Consider the following 20,734-nt stretch of genomic DNA (forward strand, 5'->3'; position numbering starts at 1 on the left):
TGGATGTAGCTGTTTGTTTGGTTGTTGGTTTTTTTGTTTGGTTGTTTGTTTTTCACATTTTTGATCATATCTAATGCTGAGCATCCATCCCAACACATTATAGACACAAAGAGTGTTTCTCCACAGCACAAATGCAACTCAAATATAACTTAGGCGTAGAATAAAATATACGAATATGGCATGAAAAACTTGCAGCAATGCCAACTCAAAACCACAAAAAATTATTAAGCTGGCTCAAAGATAAGTCACACCAGTAATATATTTGGAGATTTTTGTTGTTCTTGTTTTCTATTTTTTTCTTTCTATTTTTGTATTTGGTCATCTGTTGGGCTTTTTCCCCCACAAAATTATCTACAATGCAGGTCTGATAATTAGTTAACAATTTAAATAGAGGTTAAGACCTTCCTGTAAATGTTTTATTTTAACATCCAGGTCACTAAGTAAATCTCTATATATTGTAGTGAATTAAGAATGGTAGCAACAGTGGGCTTGACTGAAGTTCAATGAAGTCACCGTGACTCATTGCATGGACTTCATTTCCATTGTAAAAACTTCCTTTGAGTTATTAGAACTGAAATAAATATAGTTTTTTTCATATGAATACCACCCCAGAAGCAGCTAATTTTGTGAAGTGATCACCGATTTATTAAACAAATTCAAATCATTGGAAAAAAAAAAAAAAAGTCTGTCAGTTTCAATGTACTTGAAATTGCATCCCTCTCTCTTCTGTTTCCTATATCTCATGCTGTTTAGTAAAGATAGACTGTAAATGCTAAATGTTTCCAGAAACAGTGTCATCATCTTTACGTTCGTTTCTCCCTTTTAATGACATCATGAATACAAGTATTTCCACATCATTTGACTTACCTCACTGTATAACTCAGCATTGGCTTTCGCCTTGACTAGCTGAGGTACATCCTGAGGTAGAGTGTAATTTGTTTTTGTCTTCTCATACTGGGCTCGGTAGTTCAACTGTCATAAATTGAAAAAATCAAAACCAAACTCAGTTATTTTCAACTTACTAAATGATATGCCTGTTACACTGATTGACTACTGATGAATTTTAGGTTATTGGTGCCATAGGATAGCGAAAGTTATGGCTGACAAATATATTGGGGATGAAAAGCAAATTATGACTTTCATCTGGGTAGTAGGAATTAGAATAGTTATTCTATAAATACAATCATTATTGATTTTTTATAAGCAGCAAATATCTGATTTAAAAAATGCACATAAGATAAATCCCTAACAAAGCACACTAATACAATTGTTAAAAATGGAAGACAATACTGTATTTACTGGTATTGTTTGCTACATTTTTTGAAGTAATTTCATTCATTTTGTATTCTTGTTTTATTTGTAAATCTGCTGGTTGTCTGTCAAAAATAAAACACTTAAGTGCTACAAACTCTGTGAGATAAAGTTATCTTATAATTCTAATAAAAAACTTGGCCAACATTGACAGAACTTACATCACTGAGCTGCTGCGCATTTATTTTGGCTTGAGCAATTTGCGGAGTACTGGCAACAGAGCTGTACTTCAGCTTGTCTATGCTTTGCCTGTAGTTTACCTAAATTAAAATAAATAAATAAAATTAATAAAGGAAGAAGTTTTCAGACTGGAAAATGAGAGATTAAGTAGACAAAATTTTGTTAGCTAGTTTTTATAACTTAAACCATAATAAGTTGAGACGAGGACAAATGTCAGGATCTCTTGGATGAGATCTGTACTTCAGGATCTGAAAACTTCACAATTTTTATTCCACTTTGAAAATGAACTTAACTTATAAGCTCTTTCCCTCAAAACCACAAATTCATAAAAAAGGTGCAGTTTCAGCTGGTTCCTCAAAGCATTTCTATAAAACTGACATCTCCAACCCTCATTCAGACAATTTTTATCTTTATCAGACTATCCTAATTGACAGTTATAATTTTCCTTTATAAAGAGGTCTGTCCAGTGCAACTCTGTACAGAGCAAATAAACTCTCTTATGCATTGTATTTAATCTTTAGATTAAAACTCAGTAATCACAGAAGTTCCATATGTGGTAAGAGGTTTGTAGATTGGAGCCCACAAAATTCCTAATACATTAACATGGTAGCAGCAATAATAGGCTATAAAAAGAAACATATTGAAGCCCCAAATTATGGAAGATAACACATCATGGAGAAGCTTTCTTTCAAGCCTGTTGCTGCCTAAGGCTTTAGTGCTACACTAAACCATTCTATAGAATCATGGAATCATAAAATCATTGAATGGTTTGGGTTGGAAGGGACCTTAAAGAACATCCAATTCCAACCCCCCTGCCATGTGCAGGGACACCTTCCACCTGACCAGGCTGCTCAAAGCCCGATTAGCTTGGCCTTGTACACTTCCAGGGATGAGGCGTCCAAAACTTCTCTGGGCAAATTTGAAACAGTTCCAGGGCTTCTCTGCTTATTGATGACTAACATGCTTACTTTGAAGTCTAAAAGAATACAACTCTCTCACACACTAAGTAATCAAACAATGAACTCTAATTTTTTAAAACCTTTTCAAAGAGAAAGCTGGAATTATTGCTCAAGAGGCAATTTCACATCTTATATTTGAAGTTTATCAAATACTTCCTCAAAGATGTCAGGGCTCTTAATTCTATGTCTTCGTGCTATCGTCCTTTTCTTGGAAGAAATATTGAGGCCCAGATACATCTCATATAATGTTGATGGCATCTGTAAGACATCTTGCCCTTGGTTTCTTGTGTTTTCAATGGTTATATATGCCTTAACCAGTCTGAAATGCCCTGTAGAGGTGTTGCTCTCTTCCTGACAATTTTCATGAGTAATGCCTGGTGACTGTGGTCCTAAGTAAGACACAGGTTAGGTTCCTAATGCTATATAAAACAAATCAAGACTTTACTGCTTGTGGGGTGAAAGTATGGTATCCTCTAAAGTCTGATCTCCTCCATTTATCTGCAGAGCCACAGCAGTACACAAATTTCTTCACATTGTTCCACCAGAATCTCAAACCCAAGCACAGTGCGTACCTCTCTCAGAGGCATAATGAAGGTTTTGTGGCCAGTTAGTTCCCCTTCAGAGACAAACACCTGTCTTGGGGAAATTCACAAAAAGGGGAGAAGTCTAGTTAAGTCTCCCCGTCCTTTCAGTGTTTGATGCTGCTGTTGACACTGTCCAGGATGGTGAGAAGTTAACAGACTAGGGATGGGGAGCACTAATTCATTTTACCCTACTGTGCTCAACTGATTCCAATGGCAGGAGGTGGCAGCACTTTCTATTCCTCCAAGCCCTATTAACCCCTTGCACTTTTTGCTTTAACTTTTTTTTTTTTTTTAATCACTAGCTGTTTACTTCCATGATTAAATCATCATTTGACACATGTAATCCATCACAATCTCTCCTACAGAGAGACGATGAGCCATGCAAGGCATGGAAAAAGAAAAACATAAAATTATTTACATCTTTCAAAGGGACCAACTTCCTTGTTGTCTGATATGAAGGAGTGAGAGTAGCTGGGTAATTGTAGTCAACGCCGTCATGTTTGTAATCAGATTTATAGGCTATCTGAAACACAGGGAGAACAAAAAAAAAAAATCATTCTTTTTTTTTTAGGCTGTCATTTGTTTGAATAATTATCAGTCAAGAGGAAAGGAGAAACAATAATATTAATATTAAATGCAGGAAACAAAGTAATTTCAATGTCGTGAGTGACAAAGAAAATGAAATTATTTGCATAGTTTAACCACTAATTGATTCTTTTTCAGCTCCTCAATTAATCCAGTGCCAACAGTGGGAGCATTAACTTAACTTCCACCTATGACACATCTCTTTTATCTTTCTACTTAGTTCTCAAGCTTCTTACAGATTTGTAAATAATGTACTTGAAGGAATAGTATGTAATGAAATAGCTTCTTGACTAACCCAGTAAATTAAATTGGAATCCAGAAATCTTCATTAAAGACTGCTTTTTTTTCCACCAAAGGTCTGACCCTGAGGGAGGGTAGCAAGCAACCTTCAGCATCCTACTGATGTCAAAGAAAACTGAAGGAGCTCAGTATGTTGCCACATCACTGAATTTGCTTATTTTAGCCTCTCCCACACAGTGAGGTACAAATCAGTGTAAAAGGGTTTCCAGAATTTCCTCTCTTCCCAGCATATCTAGGCTTCAGATCCTCAGTACAATATGATCTAAAGTTTTCTGTCAGTTTAATTATGGAAAAAATACTAATAAAGTAACAACTCTACAAGTATGATTAAAAAAGACTTACGTTGCTTGCCAAGTTGCCAACTTTCATGGCGTGTAACATTCGCTTGTCCATACCAATACCTATATAATGACCTTTCACTTGGTTCTGGTAGGTTTCTCTGTATTTAAGCTGTACACACACACACACAAAAAAAAAAAAAAAAAAAAAAAAAACCATAAATACTCAAAAACAAATTATTACAGCTGTAGTATACTAGTGTTGAACTACTACAAAAACCCACAAGTTCACAAACAACATCAGTACTTTAAAAAAATAAAGCTTAGAACACTGTGAATTTCCTAATTTAAAAGATGTTATTCATATATTCTTCAGACCACCTTGATGACACATAAAAGGGATATTTTAACACTCCATTGCTGCATGTTATTTCATCAGAAATAGAATAAAGTTGCAAGGAAGCATGGCTTGCACATTAACAAATGAATCATCTACCAAAAGTGGTCTGTTTGGGTGCAGCTTTCACCAAGTCCAAAGCTGGGAATTCCACAAGATAAATTAACTACTTTACCATCTCATCTGTACGACATAAGATTTACTTCCCCAGGATTTCAGACAATGGGAGTAAGCAGTTTAAAGCAAAGTTATATTTCAGTATAATGAGATACAAGCAGTATTACTATTGATATTGATTACTTTCACACATGAAACGTGTTCCTCTCTGACGTTAACTCTGGTAAAATAACTTCTGCCTACCTTTCCTGTCAAGAAATGGAAAATGAAAAACTCAACATGAGCCAGCAACGTGCGCTTGGAGCCTGGAAAATATCCTGGGCTGCATTAAAAGGATGCCTGGCCAGCAGACTGAGGGGGGAGATTCTCCCCCTCTACTCTGCTCCTGTGAGCCTGGAGTGCTGCGTTCACCTCTGGGGCTCCCAGTGCAAGCAGGACATGGACCTGTTAGATCAGGTCCAGGGGAGAGCCATGAAGATGATCAGAGGTAACACCTCCCCATTGAAGAGAGGCTGAGGAAGCTGGCATTATTTAGCCTAAGAGACAAATCAGCTATAATCATTCCTAGAGCACACTTATCTGAAACACATACATAGATGACTTGCAATTCTAGCAGCTACCAGGGTAAGCTTTAAACAGACCACAAGAGGCACTGAAAACTTACATCACTGGTGTATTTTGAGATCTTGCTCACACTCTTGAATTGGGGAGTATCACAGTAGTTAATGCTGTAGCCACTGTTGTTTCCAAGACCCTTCTTATACTCCACCTTGGTGACAAAAACACACAAGTTAACATGTTAACTTGCTCTATCAAGTTCCTCCACACCCTTTATTAGCCAGGCCCACTGTTCAGACATTTTGATACGTCTCTTATCAGATGACATACAATGAAAATTATTCTGAAGATGAATTTCATGTAACTCAGTTCTCATTCTATAGGCAAAAGAAAAGCAAACACTTTTATTCACTTGAACCTCAGCAAAGCTTATGAGACTGTGCCATGTGGAAAAACATCAGCAAAAACAGGTATCTGATGGGATTTTAAGATGGGTGTGAACCAAATGAAAGCAAAAAAAACCAGTGTGTGGTTTTCAACAGGAAGGACTGAACAAGAGGAAATTTACTAGCATTTACTTCAGTGATTTTAAAGATAACTGGATTAATATTTTCATTAAGTTAATTTGCTCCAAAGTAGGGATGTTCAGCAGCATATTAAAAGGACTTAAAAACTGGAGCAATAGAAATGGGACTAAATTCAGCAGTGCAGTGGTTAACATACATATGGACTAGCCACAGAAAAGAAATCAACTATAAGAACTCATCACCTGGAAAGGCTGAGAATGAGAAAACTGTTCAAATGTAGGCTGATCACAGGAAAATGGCAAGATGCCAAAGTAATTCAGCCATTAAAAAGCCCAAGGCAGGAGCAAGGAGAGATTTTTCAGCAGGCACTGGGATGTGCGTGTGCTATGTACCATGTTCCAGCAAGACCTCATCAGGAACTTACGTACTCTTACAGTCATTCCTGTTTAAGGAACGTGCGCTCAGCCTGTAACAGCTGCAGTGAAAGACTATGAGAGAAGAATTTGTTGTGCTTAGTCTGGGAAGAGAAAGGCAGAAAGAAAATATCTGTCTGTAAACATCTCAGCAAGGTAATCATGCAGGGGGATGAACTTTTTGAACTAAAGGGCAATGTTGGCACAAAACACAACAGTAATAAAACGGACAGGAATAGAAAGGCAGACTAGAAATTAAAAGAAGAGGATTATACAATACTGTGCCAAAACAGCAGAAGTCAGGAATCACTGGCCCAGGAGGCCCCTTCCAGTTCTACTTCCAGGGGTTTTTCATTATTGAAGGTTTTATTCTTTGACATCTCAAGAGTATAAGTTTTTAAACTGCCATGGGGAAGCTCTAGAAACTCACATTTATTAATAGCTTTATAGCTGATATGACAATATAAATAAATTAACAATTCAGGATCTACTGAGAGTTCCCTAGCAATCTTCCTTTGCCAAGTAGAAGAAGAATGTATTATGAGTAAGTCAGTCTTTTACATCATGGAAGAAAACAGAAATCTGCATTAACAGAAGGGTACAAATTTTGGCTCTGTTGGTATTATTTTTTAATTATCATTAGAACCTTCTTTGAAATACTGTAATATATACTGCCAAGTGATCCTTAAGCATTTATGTCTATAACCTCACAGCACATTAAGAGCACTGTCCAGAGTTTTCTTAGATTTCTATTCTCCACGTGAGCAGAATTAGAAGTGATCTCCTGGTATAATTCACCATCGTGGGCAGGGCCAGGTAACAGCACTTGGAGATCTGTTCTTGCACCTTATTCTGCAGCTACTGTGCTAAACACAGACCATTTTTGTTAAATAAGAGACAATAAAACCAGCAGCTTTTTACACTTGTAGTCCTTATCCATCAGACACAAGTGTTTGTATGCTGTGAGCTATGTCTCACACCAGTTCATAGATCAATTCAACTCCTTACCTCACTGACAAGCTTGTTAGCACTTTGGGCTTGTTTAAGGACTAGGTTGTCTTCAGCTGTTAAAGAGTGGAAGTGTGCTGCACCTTTCATCTTGGAAAGATCTTTCTTGTATTTTATCTGAAAAAAGTAAGAAAAATGATAAAATAGATGTCTACATTTTCACCATTGCTACTTAGACAGACTTTATTATCTGGGATAACACTTGTCTTATTTCTGCTCTGATAATAAAATAGAATTTATGAAGTTATGAAAATTAACATAGGGTATCTGGGTATCTTCATAGGGGATCTGGTCACAGAAGGTATCAGGGTTTTTATATTCTCTCAATCATAAACTCAAGTAACATTCTTTCACTTTAGTTTACTGCTAGTGTCTGGTCCATTCTAGCGCAAGCTGAAAGACTCAACTGCCAGTTAACTCCTCAAAAAACAGATTGAGCCCATCAGCTCAGATAGACCCAGAGGGGACAGGTGTCCACACTACAAAGTTTGTCACTAACAGGAACTTTTCACATCAGCCACAGGGTAGTGACCTCATTTTTGTCACTGCTACAAATAGCCTCCTTAAGCAGGACTGAAGCTCTTTAATCAATGGCCTGCATGGCAAGAATCACACATCACCACCTTTTTTGCCAACTCTTCAGCTTACCACCACCCAAAACTAAAAATCACCAGCCTAGAAATCAGCTCAGTCTTATGAGGTGACAATGTCACACTCTAAAGTTTCTTTCCCTCCGTATGACTTGCTTTGCGCTAGAGGCATGATACACATCAAAATATCAAAACCAGTTCAGCTCATTCATCCCCCATTTATTCACTACTGGGAATACCACAGTAGTCCAGAGGATGATTAAGGCAGTTGAAGGTTTCATTAATAATACAGGTGCAGATTTGCCAGGAGGGTTAACCTAACAGTAGGGATCCCCATTAGTTGCTACATCCACCTCCTCCCTCATGCAAGCTGGAGCTGTGTCCCCTTCTATTAATGGATATTATTAATCCCCCGAGCCACCCAGTTCCCAGCAATGCAGTGAAATGTCATTGTTGTTTACTTCTCAAGTGTAATTTTAGCATTTTCCTTCTAGGCACTGCTCTAACAAACTGATGTTTTTAATTGTTTATGAATTGTATTGATTCAGGTTTCACACTTACATCACTTGCCAATTCATTTGCTTTCTTGGCATTTTGATAAGCTGGAGTGATCATAGCAGGAAAGCTTCCTTTCCCTCTGCGTTCTTCATATTCATCCATATAATCCTGAAGAAAATTCAAGGTGTTTACTCATCATGCATGAGCAGGTGGGGTCATGAGTTATTTGACAAAACATGATAGTCCTTGTTAGCAGAAAAGTTCATTACTTTTTTTTTTCTTTTAGACAAAAAAGAGAATAAAATGACCAACTTTAAGAATAAAATCACCTTTTAAATCAACTGTGCCTGTAAAATTAACTGTGGTGTACTAAAAAAAAAAAAAAAAGTAGCAATTATCTAAGGTTCAATACGGCATTCAAGTGTACAATGACACGCATTCTTCTAATTTTACCCTAACTCTTATAGAGATGATATCTGCTAGCCCCTGTCTTTGTAAATATATGCTTGCCTAAAAAACTAAAAGAATATCAAATGGCTTGGGTAGCCAGAAGATTTGCTTAAGCTTTTCAAATTTAGGGTGGGGATCTGATAGATGTCTCTTGACCGCATCATGGCCATTCCTCACATCATAACTGACCAAAACATAATGTATTTCTAATGTAGTAATATATTTTCAAGAGGGATTCATTAACGAAGCACAAACACCTTGATATTATGGTGGTAAATTCCTTAGGAAACAAGCTACTAACAAAATTCAAATTGTTAAAATATGTATATTCTGGACTGAATACTATTAAAACTATAAATAAGTTTGCCCATTTGAAAAGCCTTTTGAAGATTTAATAACGAAATACTGGAGCTTTTTTAGTATGGTAATACACAATAACGACCCCAAAGTTTTTCAGATCTGGGAAGAATATGGCAAATATACAACAAGTAAGGTATAATGTACTGTATCTTCTCTGTAATATTTTGCAATTCTTTTGTAGCAAATAGCCAACTTAAGTGAAAAATACAGTGTGATATGTCAAAAATGTCATGGAGAGTACAGCATAGATAGAAATTACTATAAGTATTTAGGGATCTCTCTTGTGATTTCCCAATACAAAATAATACAAAATATATACAGATAAAAACATACATATATATATATATATATAAAATATACTCTCATGATCTTGAAAGCTAGAATTCTAATCCCTGTACCCATATTAAATCACACTTCATTCGGAAAGATCCATTAATTTCAGTGGCTCTCTTTTATTTGAATAAAAATATCAGAATCCAACCTACGAAGATTAAAACTCAAATTAAATTTGAAGTCTGTGACTGAAGTTTCAAAGATACTTTCAAAGAAAAAAGACTTAAATTAATTCTAAAGATAGAAGCATTCCAATGCTTGAAGATGCAATTAGCACTTTTTCAAACTCATTTTATTTGTTTATTCTTGCTAAAACTTGTAGTAGCTCAAAAGATAGAAACTAATTGAAGGCTCGATTGCTACATATTCTAAACTCGTATTCTTTAAGTATGGTTTGCTTTTCACACAAGATGTAGGTTTGGATAGAGGCAGTGAATAAACTCCCAAATGTCTTAGAACAATACATTTCTTGTTCCTTAATTTCTCCAAAGGATATGGGTTTCATGAGGAATTATGGTGACAAACCTAAACTAACCACATTGTTTTGTTTATACAAAAACACTATTCAATTCTTTTCAAATTCCTTTTCCTATTCATTTCTATTTTAGCTGTACCATTTCCCTGGAACAAGCCTAACTTAACTGGGATAGAACTTTGGATGATTTTTGGGAGACCACAAAAATAATTATATTCCCTTAAAAAATGAAACAAAACCAAGAAGAATGCCACAGACCAAAACAGAAATAAAGCCTATTTAATTCCACATATACAGAACTACAATTTGTCAGGCTTACAGTACCACTTTTGTGGAAGAGCCAAAAACTAAGCACTTGTATGACCTTTGGTGCCACTTGCGCATATTCAGAACTGCAAAGCTTATCTCAAAGATTTCTCAAAATACTGGCAGGGAAAACATGCTTAACTACCTCCTAATCTTCTATCACTTCATGACACTTTCACATTTTCTCCTAGATGATTTTACATTTTCTTTCATTTACTTTCTAACAGCATGGGAATGTTTCCACATGTAAACATATTTCAGTGTGATACATAAAAACATCATGATAGAAATGTCCAGTGCATACATGGACACAGATAAAATTTGCCACAGCAAGTCTTACCTTACCCTACCATAACCCAATACCTTACGGACCATGCACCTTGCAGTCCCATATTTTAAGTCATTGCCAAATATATTGCACATTCATAGCATGATGTTACTGAAATCATCTTTTCCTTTGAGACCTTGCTTTCTTATACAGGAAAGCAAAGGGAAAAAGGGTCCCACTGCCATTTCTAAAGTCTTGAGCAATCGGCCATAGTAATGATCAACATCAGCATGGAATCTCCTGGATGATGCATACCTGGCTATATTGATCTACGTTTTCTCTTGCTAAATTAACATCTGTTCCAGCTGTATGGCTTGCTTTTCCCTTGATCTCATTTTCATATTGTTGATGATACTTCACCTAAAAAGAAAATGAAAAGAATCATCTGGATGAGTTTAGTCTGGTACACAGATGCTGATAACAACAACAACAAAAATGCAGATAAAAAAACAACAGTAAATGCAGACAACAACAACAAGCCAAAAACAAACAAACAAACAAACAAACAAACAAATGGCACACACATGTTGATAAAATATTGTTAAAAGTCCCATTGCCACCAATCTACAGAAGTCAAATATGCTATTTGAAGATATAAAAACAAAAATAGTGGTATACTTTTAATATGCTAGCAAAGTGGAAATTGCCATTTTAACCCATACCATTAGTTCAGTGTATTCAGTAACCTCTGATTGTCAGTGGCTAATCCCTGATGTTGCAGCAGGTTAAAAAAAAAAAAAAAAGAAATCATCGTAATATAAATTCATGGTATGCATGCCATTAATAAAGTGACATGTTTCTGATATATAGTGATCTCACCAGTGATCAAGGAAATTGAACGAAATCAATCTCAAAATTTGGACCAAGAGTTGCAGCACTATTGCTGAAGTACTACCTATAATCTGATATCATATTTTAATCAATGTATGTCTTTGAAAAAAAAAAAAAAAAAAAAAAAAAAAAGGGTCTTGCACAGATCAAAAGCAAACAAAAGCATTTAAATATTTTAAAATAAGTTCCTTAGTAAATTAAATTGCTTTTGCCTTCAAAATTGTAGATCTCTTCTGATTCTCCTTGGTGACTCTTAATAATGTTTTAAATTCACTTCCACTGAGTTATCACAATATGTTATTTTCTCCAGTTAAAAGAGCTTTACTTTCACTCTCCAGTAAGAAAACACAATTAATTTTAGTCACAAAAATCCACAGTGTTTATTCACAAATAGAATGCCAAGTTATCTCTTTCTGCCCAAAAATCAACTGTCTTCCTTCAATGGAAAATCACTTGAAAATCTGTTTATAACATGCACTGCTGCTGTAACTCCACCGGGATAATGAAAATTCTGCCAGTAAACATTCTAATCCAAAATTTGTGAGAGAATTTATTTTCTTCTTTCCAAAAAGAGACTTTGCTTTGGACACTTACATCACTGGCTAATTCATTTGCTCTCTTGGCAATTTGATAAGCTGGAGTGATCATAGCAGGAAAGCTGCCTTTCCCTCTCCGTTCTTCAAAGTCTTCAGTGTATTTCAGCTGTAAAAAGAACAAGAAAAGAAACAAGACAGCTCAGAAGCAATTAGATCAGACAAATGTATCTTGATTGCACACATAATCAATCCTTAAAGTTGCAAAGTCAGGCATTCAATGTCTGTCATCTGCCAAAAGGAAGATGAACCACACAATCTGGATCTAACCCCTTTGTGTGCATGTTTTACAAGGTAGTCTTTAACTATGTGATCATATATCTTCTGCAGAACCTCTGTGTCTCATTCAGTGTGTAGGACGGATCACAGTTGTTTAAGGAAAACACTAAAATTGTCTGCGAGATGCCTGCTCTATTTATATTAGTCAGACAGTTTCCTTCTTCAACTTGCATGGCACCCAGTTGCTGGATATAGAGCAGACTGGTTCTCTGCCGTCAGCTCTGACAGCCAGCTAGTCCTGTAACAGCCTAGAAATGAACATGGTCTTTACATCTTCTATATCTTCACTAAACACTTAATGGTGAAATGTATCGAGCATATTTTAAGATAAGTACATTTCTAGTACTAAATTTTGCTTATGTTTATATTTGCCAGTGATGTATAGATGTCCAAAATTTCACTTTCACAGACAAAAAAAGGGTCAACCTATTTTCTGTTGTTTCACTTACATCACTTGAAAGCTGTCCTGCAACTTTTGCATGAAGTATATCTGGAGTATCTACAACAGACGTGAACTTTGAAACTCTCTCTTCATGTCCCCGCTTATATTCTACCTGGGGGAGAAAACATATGTAAAATACATATTACAAACAATAAGTAGCAAATATCTGTTTTTTCTAAGAAAGCTTCAAGAAAAAATGAGCAACAGCAGACATGACATTCCCCACTGTTGGCTGAAGCTATTGGCATACTTAAGTCTCAATTTCCTTAAAGTGAATGCAGGAGATTTATGTGAGCCATGCATTTGATTAAAATATTCCAACAGCCCAAAGTACTAAGATCATACTGAAGCAACAATGCAGACAGTGTTGTAGAAAAAAAAAGGTGATATTTTAAAGCCATTTGTACAGGACTAATTTTTACTTGATCTTGTTCAGTTGAACTGTTATTTTTATAGAGAGACAATTTTGTGTGCATATATGGTTTAAAGTAGCTTGCAAATTAATTAAGTTTAATGTTACTGCTATTTAATTTCATATAATCAAGAGAGTGGGAGAGATCAGAAGATGTAAAAAATAATATATATATATATATATATATAAATTAAAAAAAGACTAATTAAGCCATCAAATGAAAATTAAAGTAACGAAGTAAACACTATAGAGTGGTTCATGATCTTATTCAGGTTGTAATATAGTTGTTTCATCTTTCAGAAAATGACTATTGTCATTTATCCTATATGATTGTGTTTCAAAACAAGTAGTTTGCTAATTGTGCTTCTTGCATCATGTTCCAGTTTTCTCACTTTGGAGGTTCATCATAGTACCTACTGTCTAAAGGGAATTGCCTAAACCCAGAATTCTCCACCTTCAGGATGTCTAATATACAATTAAAAAATATAACACTTACATTACTGCTTAGTTGAGTAGCTCTCTTAGCAACCTGGTAACCTGGAGTGATCATAGCAGGAAAGCTGCCTTTGCCTCTCCGTGGCTCATATTCTTCTGTATATTGGAACTGGAAAAATAACATTTCTGGGTTTTGTTGTTACAAAAGAACCCACTGTAGTTTAATGTGATTCCTCTGTTTCCCAAAGATATGCATCACTTTTTTTAAAAGGAGATGAATTAAAGAGCATATACCATATAAGTTTGTTAGGTAGAAATATTTCCTACATAAAAAAGAAAATATTCCCCATTTATATTTATTATTCAGTGTTAATTTGCTATGTTGATTAGGTCACTAACTTATTGTATGGACAGAGACAGTCATAATTCAGAATTGATTTTCACTGGTAAGGGAAAGACAGTCAATGAAAGGTCTAGACTGTGGAAAATAAGACATGTTTTCATCATGAGTTCTGCACTACTGAAGGAAACAGCACTGCATGCTAGATAGGGACATAATCAAGGTCAGCTCTGATACCATTGGTCAATAGCTGAAGTGCATCTCAATTACATTCACACAGAAATGTAGGATCTCCAGGGTAGGCAATAGCTTTGTTATGTGACTAACTGCACACATGGTTAAGTAGTGTTAATGATGGAAGTAGATATATCAGTATCTGCTTTGGTAACATTTTACTAAAGATTTGGGTTTGATGCACTCTTAAATCTTCAGATTATGATATCCCATGAAAATAAAGGTATTTCAAACATGCACTTACATCATTCATCGTCTTCTGTGCTTGAGTTACCCTCACCATCTGAGGATCTGGGATGCTTCCTGAGTACCATGAAGTTCCCCCCTCATAGGCAGCATAGTAGGCATTCTACAAAACAAAAATTAAATAACTACCAATCTGTATCCTTGCTTCAAAAAGCAAACAGCTGGTCTGACACAAAGAAATGGAAACACACACAGTGTCGTGGAAGAATAAATTTACCCTCTGATGACATACAGCACAAGGCCTACACTCCACATACTTTCAGAATGCCAGGGCTGAGCTTGTATTCCAAGAACTGACATAAAGACGTCAGGATCTGGGATCCTGGAGTAAGACTCAAATAATTCTCCCTGGGAATCAGACCACTTGTTGTGAAGCTTCAGTGTCAGCAGAGAGGAGACATGTTGAGTATGTCTGTACATGCAGCAGTCTAAATTGCTAGCTGTATAGGTATGCTATTCCTTTCCCATCTTCTGATTCTGGTGCCCTAAGCTACAACCAAGCTACATTGCCATAAATAGTTTAGCCAAATGAGAAGTAATGTCTTTGTTATCATTGGAATCCTGTGAACCCTAACAAACACAACAGCCAAGTCCTTGCTCTCCTGCAGGCTAAAGGCTTGGAGATTTCAGGGATATTTCTTACCTGGCTGGCCAGTTGTTGGGCTTTATATGCAGCTTCAATGTCTGTAGACCTCATATCCCATTGAAAGGCAGACCTGAACTGTTCACCCTGTTCTCGATATTTTATCTACAAAAAAGAAATAAAAAAATGACTCGGTATTAGTAGCTTGTTGGCACAAACTAAAGCACACCACTCTCAGGAGGAAAGCAAGAAGGAAGACAAACAAGGTGAACAGAGTCCACAGCGATATGGAGTCTGCGTGAACTGTAGCAACCAAAGAAGAATAATGTAAATTACAACAAAAACAGTGCAATTCCCACCATAACAAATCCACTTCAGAGCCTACTAGTTTGGGCTGCACCTTACACCAGTCTAAAGGAAGCCTAAAATCACCCTTGGCCATATTGGGCAACCTTTTTTTGTGCTCTGTTACACATTGACACCATCAGACAGACATCCATCAGGCCAAACTGGATGAGGGAACTGGTCTGCAGGTTTTTGCTGTTTTAGTTTTCAACCATGCCTGTTCCTTCACCTGTCTCACTGTAAGAATCATCAGTGCCAACACAAGAGAGGCAGAGGAACAGTGTGACTGCACAGAACAAATTCTCTGGGTGACAGCATCAACCTGACTCAGTTTAAGACAATTTACTCTGGTCACTGTTTATCCGTGTCTCCAAATGCTACAGACCTGCCTAGTTTTCAGTGCCAACTCACAATTTCACCCTGAAGACCCATCTCTATATGATACAAATGCAGAAACCTAGGGACTAGGACAAGAAAACTCGATCCACCAAATCTCTGCAGTCCACAAGAAAATACCTGACAGTCTGCAAAACTCTCCGTCTTTTCCTCCTTCTCATGCTTTTGACCAACACCATTTACAGCCAGCTTAAGTCCAAAAAAGCAACATGGCCTTCAGCTCTATGCCATGCAAAGACTACATAACTACTTCCTCCTTGCCACCCATTCTTGGCAAAGGAATCTCTGTGGAAGAGAAGATTGGGTTTAGCCTTAAGGTCAAAGCTCTACTCTCTAATCCACACAGCCAGCTTCTATTCACGGGCTCTATTTCTAGAGCTGCACAAGGAACAGCATATTAGACCTGAAATCTAACATGAAGTTCTGCAGGAATACTTTGGTCTTTAGATAATACTAATTGGGGAAATATCTATGAAGACTGAAATCCTGAAGAAATATTAAGCAGAACATTCCAATGCAGAATTAGATGAACGAACTAATACCTGCTGGGCAATATTCTGCTCTCCTATTTCCCTACACAGTGTCCATAAAGTTTCATAACTGTGTAAGTGCAAGTGGGTACTATATTTAGTTCTGAATCATTGTTTTCCTCCTGCTGCCTTTAGCATGACAGCATACCAGAAATTAAACTGAAATCATACCTCTACTCTATAACATATTCTACAGATGCAAAAACAAACAAACAAAAAAAAACAGTCACTGTACTGAAGAGTGCAAAATCTAAACTGGTCAAAAAGTCACCGAGCATGATTACCGTTATCCTCATTGTATAATTTAAGTACAGAGGTACACAGAGTTGAATGATTTGTCCACACAGAAATTCTGTGTAGATGAGGGAGCTGAATTTTATCTCTGCATTCTACTTGGTGTCTCAACATAAAACTTATGTGAGAACATTACGTTAGGCTCGAAGAAATGTTTTCTGCTCAGGAAATATTATTAACTAAAAAAAAAGAACAAATTACAGTAGCAATTGGAACAAGTTAGCACCACTTTATACATCTACCAATGAAAGAGTTTTCCTACACCCAAAATTTCTATAGAAGTACTCCCTTTAAGTAAGTACTGCAGAATCAGCTTCTTTAGTACCCTTAGCAATTTTCTCTCTGGAGCAGAACCTCATTATGTGATTGAAAAGGACAGAAGGTGCTTGAGGTGAAGAAAAAAAAAAAAAAAAAAGAAAGAAAAAAAAAAGAAAGAAAAAGAAAAAAGAAAAAAACACAAGGGAAAGTGATCTTTGAGCTATAATTTGTCTGGTGTTTATATTCATATGCACTGGAAGTATCGGTGTCATATCACTGCCTAAACCCCGAAATAGAACCTGCAGTAATCCCAAACTCATTCCTGACCACTTCTGTCAGACACAGCTTAAAGTAAGTGTGATGGTCACTGCTGAAATAGTTACTGCCTCTGATATTGCAAGACCTGATGCATAGTAGTAACGTATGAGAATGATAAAGATTCCATGCCTGATAAGGGTTATTAAATGTACATCAACTTTGTACAGCTAATATAGAAAAAAAAAAAGACTGATGCAGTATGCTATAGTCTAAGTAATACAATTCACTTTTTTAAATCTTAATAATGTCTACTCATGTTTAAACACACTCGTTTGTTTACTAAATATAGCTATGCAATGAACAGTGCTATTTTAGAGCACGGAAAGACAGGACACTCAAGAAAGCAGTGCTACACACAGAAGTGAGCTCGCAGTCAGCTATGGGCTGGGTTTGTGTTTCTCATTGTCTGAAAGTTCAGACATGCAAGTTTGAAACAAATGTATCTGGAGGAAAACAATGCAAGGCAGAACAGAATGGCATTCGGCAAGAAAGAAGACTTTGAGCACCCCTAGAGGTGTAGCGGTGCACAGCAGCCTTTTGGAGTGCGGATGCAGTTCAATGGCCATAGGAAGCTGCCCCATCCCTAACGTCCCAGCGAAACATTTTCAGCAGCACCATGCGAAGTTCCCTGGACTTGGTGCTTGCTCACAGAAGGGAAATATCGGCTCAGGTTTTTCAGAAACGCTTGACAAAGCGTTTATGTGAACTTTTTCCTAGGTCTTACTAGATCTAATAAAAAGATAATTTTGTTTGTTTTGTGTCATAGCATTTAGTATCGGTTTCAGATGAGATCATAAAGCAAGGAGGTCATTCCTCTTTCAAAAGGCTATGTAACCCCACCTGATTTAGTTACTAATTTTCCATAGCTCTGGGCAGTATCTCTTGCAGTTTACCTGAACAATTCTTCCGTGTTGATTGCCAGATAAAAATCTGCTAGCCATTTCTCTTTTTGAAAGTGTAAACAATTTCAGACCTAACCTTCCTGTTTGGTGTCTTAGGAAACAATTTTAAAAATTATGACTCAAACCTGGGCTGAGATTTTACTGCTCTAAAAGTATGCACAAGTGTAAATAAAGAAAAGGTATTTATATTTTTAAAACAAGACCCCAATATTGTATAACAATTTAAATCAGAGACAAACATATTTGGCCGCCAAACTTCTTACCTCACTTACTACTTCCGATAGTTTTTTTGCATTTATGTTTATTGGTGTCTCAAATACGCTTGTGAATGCATTGTTTTTGGGATTATGCCTAAAAAAGGAAGCATAAAAGGATATTAGGAATGTGCCAGACAGCCCACGAGAAAGGTTCTCTTTGAGCCCTCGAAAACACAAGATCAGCCTCCACCTCTCTATACGTAACTTTCCCCCCCACTCAGACACAGGTCTCAGATTACATTCCAGTTATAATTGCATGGAGTAGGGTGCCTAGAGCAAAATTAATTTTAATGATCATCATATCAATGCTGTGTTTCTAATAACAAAAGAGAATAATAGAATAAAAAACAACTGTCATCTCTCCTTTTACTGCTGACAAATTTGACAGGAACTGATCATTATAGAATAAAAACTTCCTAGAAGAAACCAACTCCAAAATCTGCATTTTATGCATTTTCCTGATGATTAACTCTTGTTAACTCTTAACTGCTGATTTTGAAAGCACTGAATTTTATGGTTGGGTTTATTTTCTTCCCAAAATACCGAAATGGAAGTTAATTTGGTAACTTTTAACATACCAGACAAACAAGGAAGCTTTATCTATGGCAGTAAGAGTTTCCCATCATTGTTGATTCACGTATGTGCAAAGCTATGCACTCAGGCACTAACAATACATAATGTCATCACACAGGACCAGGCTGAGTCCAAATTGTGATCTTTTGTTCTATTAGGATTACTTGATGTTTTAAACAGTATTTAAAAAGAAAAAGGAAAAAGAAAAAAGGAAACAGACTTACACTTGACAGTAAGGCTTTTTCTCGTGGCTAACAAAGTTGTTTACTGTTAACATCATCTTGCACACTTCACAGTGAAAACAGGCTTTATGCCATGTCTGGAAACACCACAAAAGAGAAACCAAGCACGCATTATTTGTATTGCATTATTATCGAGTTTTAAAATTCAGCATTGACCCCTTCCATCCATTTCACAAATCTGAAGAATTCTTCTTCAAATACGTGCCTATTATTAACTCATTTCAGTTCTGATCCCAGTTCTGAGCAAAGAACTTCTGGAACCAAGAGATTTGCACTGTGTTAAAAGTGCAAATCTATACATTTATTATAGTCCAAAATAATAAAGAAAGAGAACTGACCTGATCTATACAGTTAATCTTCTCAGCAGGGTAAACCCCATAGCCACATCTAGCACACGGCTGCACATTCATCTTGAAATCCACAGAGTGAAAAATATATAGGTTTATACAAAGGGTTCAAAGAGTGTGAAAGTGACTTTTTGGCCTGTGCAAAGCACACTCTAGACGCTCCAGTCAGGGCCTTTTGCTGTGGTCAATGGCTCCCATTAAAGCTCTGAATTGAAGTCTGTTGCTCCGTTTCCTGACCTTCTGTTTCAAAGTCAGCTGCAGGCTGGCTTTTAAAGCTGCCAGTTAGTAAGAGGGTTATTTTGGCAACTGTGTCAGCGCGTAAGGGAGGGTAGCAATATCGTTCTCGAAATAGAAGAATGAACTCACAGAAACAAATCATGTCCATGTGAACATCAGAATCTGGTCATTTAGTATTTCAGTTTTGCTGTAAAGCCAGCTCTCAGTAGTCCAGGGTGAAGATCAAAGCATACACAGCAGCAACGCATCAGTAGCTCCTCACCTGATACACAGCAAATGGCTCCACGTAGGACTGCTCTGTGTTTAGGAACAGCGTTGGGTGAGAAGGAGGTACCACCACAGGAGCAGGCCAGGGATGGGTTTGGAGCATCCTGGCCCTTTGCTACACCCAGCAGAGATGCGCCCATTCCTCAGTTCTCCATCTCATCAACCTGCCGCTCCGTGTCCAGCCGTAGGACACGCAGTGACATGGGCATCTCAAAGAGTTCTAAATTTGGGGGGTTCAAATCCAAACATTTATCCCCCATAGAAAAGTCATCAGAAATGAACTACTTTTTTGTTTTAAAGAATGAACAAAGCAGCTATTCAAGAGTGTTTGCAAGGAGTAGGCTGGCACGGATTAGAATACGAAAGTTCCTTAGCCAAATAACACTATTCGAGAATCATTCTTCTTGATGTTAGGGCTCAACCAAATTATTACAGTTGTCAAGTCCGCTCCAAACAAAAGAAGTTATTGAATTTTACTCACTACAAATGGTCAGGATTTGAGATTTACATCTCACCTAATCATAACACCTCCAGCTACAGGGCTCAACAAACCTGGGACATAGCTAAGAGTGCTCCCTACCTAAATAAAAGTTTACTCAGTTGTCCATGCATCCACAGCACTTCCCGTATCCACAGCATATTGCTAAGGACCTTCCTTCTGCGTAGACTACAAAGAATTATCACAATCACTTCTACCCAAACCTTCAGTGTGTTTAGAGAGCCTCCTATTCAAGAGATGGAGAGACACAGTTCTGCTTCCCTTCTAACTCCTTTTACTGAATGCTGACAATGTACTGGCACAACGCACCATCAGCA

At 36.8% G+C, this 20,734-nt stretch overlaps 1 protein-coding gene across 3 annotated transcripts in view; it reads right to left on the reverse strand.

Moving 5' to 3' along the window:
- NRAP (nebulin related anchoring protein) overlaps positions 1–19,677 on the reverse strand; it is a 49,245-nt gene extending 29,568 nt beyond the window's left edge. For 2 of the 3 annotated variants that reach the window (XM_013094689.5, XM_021268813.4), the window contains exons 1-16: positions 19,406–19,677; positions 19,050–19,144; positions 18,259–18,346; positions 15,013–15,117; positions 14,368–14,472; positions 13,611–13,718; positions 12,710–12,814; positions 11,983–12,090; positions 10,813–10,917; positions 8,369–8,473; positions 7,218–7,334; positions 5,376–5,480; positions 4,262–4,369; positions 3,453–3,557; positions 1,473–1,571; positions 868–972 (exon numbers count right to left, since the gene is read on the reverse strand). In XM_013094689.5, the coding sequence (XP_012950143.1) occupies positions 868–972; positions 1,473–1,571; positions 3,453–3,557; positions 4,262–4,369; positions 5,376–5,480; positions 7,218–7,334; positions 8,369–8,473; positions 10,813–10,917; positions 11,983–12,090; positions 12,710–12,814; positions 13,611–13,718; positions 14,368–14,472; positions 15,013–15,117; positions 18,259–18,346; positions 19,050–19,144; positions 19,406–19,477 (1,635 nt within the window). In that variant the 5' untranslated portion in view covers positions 19,478–19,677. The remainder of the gene's footprint in view (positions 1–867; positions 973–1,472; positions 1,572–3,452; positions 3,558–4,261; positions 4,370–5,375; positions 5,481–7,217; positions 7,335–8,368; positions 8,474–10,812; positions 10,918–11,982; positions 12,091–12,709; positions 12,815–13,610; positions 13,719–14,367; positions 14,473–15,012; positions 15,118–18,258; positions 18,347–19,049; positions 19,145–19,405) is intronic. The other variant, XM_005014451.6, reaches the window with a different exon arrangement.
- Between the last annotated feature and the right edge of the window lie 1,057 nt (positions 19,678–20,734).

Source organism: Anas platyrhynchos, chromosome 6 (genome assembly GCF_047663525.1).
Source record: "Anas platyrhynchos isolate ZD024472 breed Pekin duck chromosome 6, IASCAAS_PekinDuck_T2T, whole genome shotgun sequence".
In the NCBI taxonomy this organism is placed as follows: domain Eukaryota; kingdom Metazoa; phylum Chordata; class Aves; order Anseriformes; family Anatidae; genus Anas; species Anas platyrhynchos.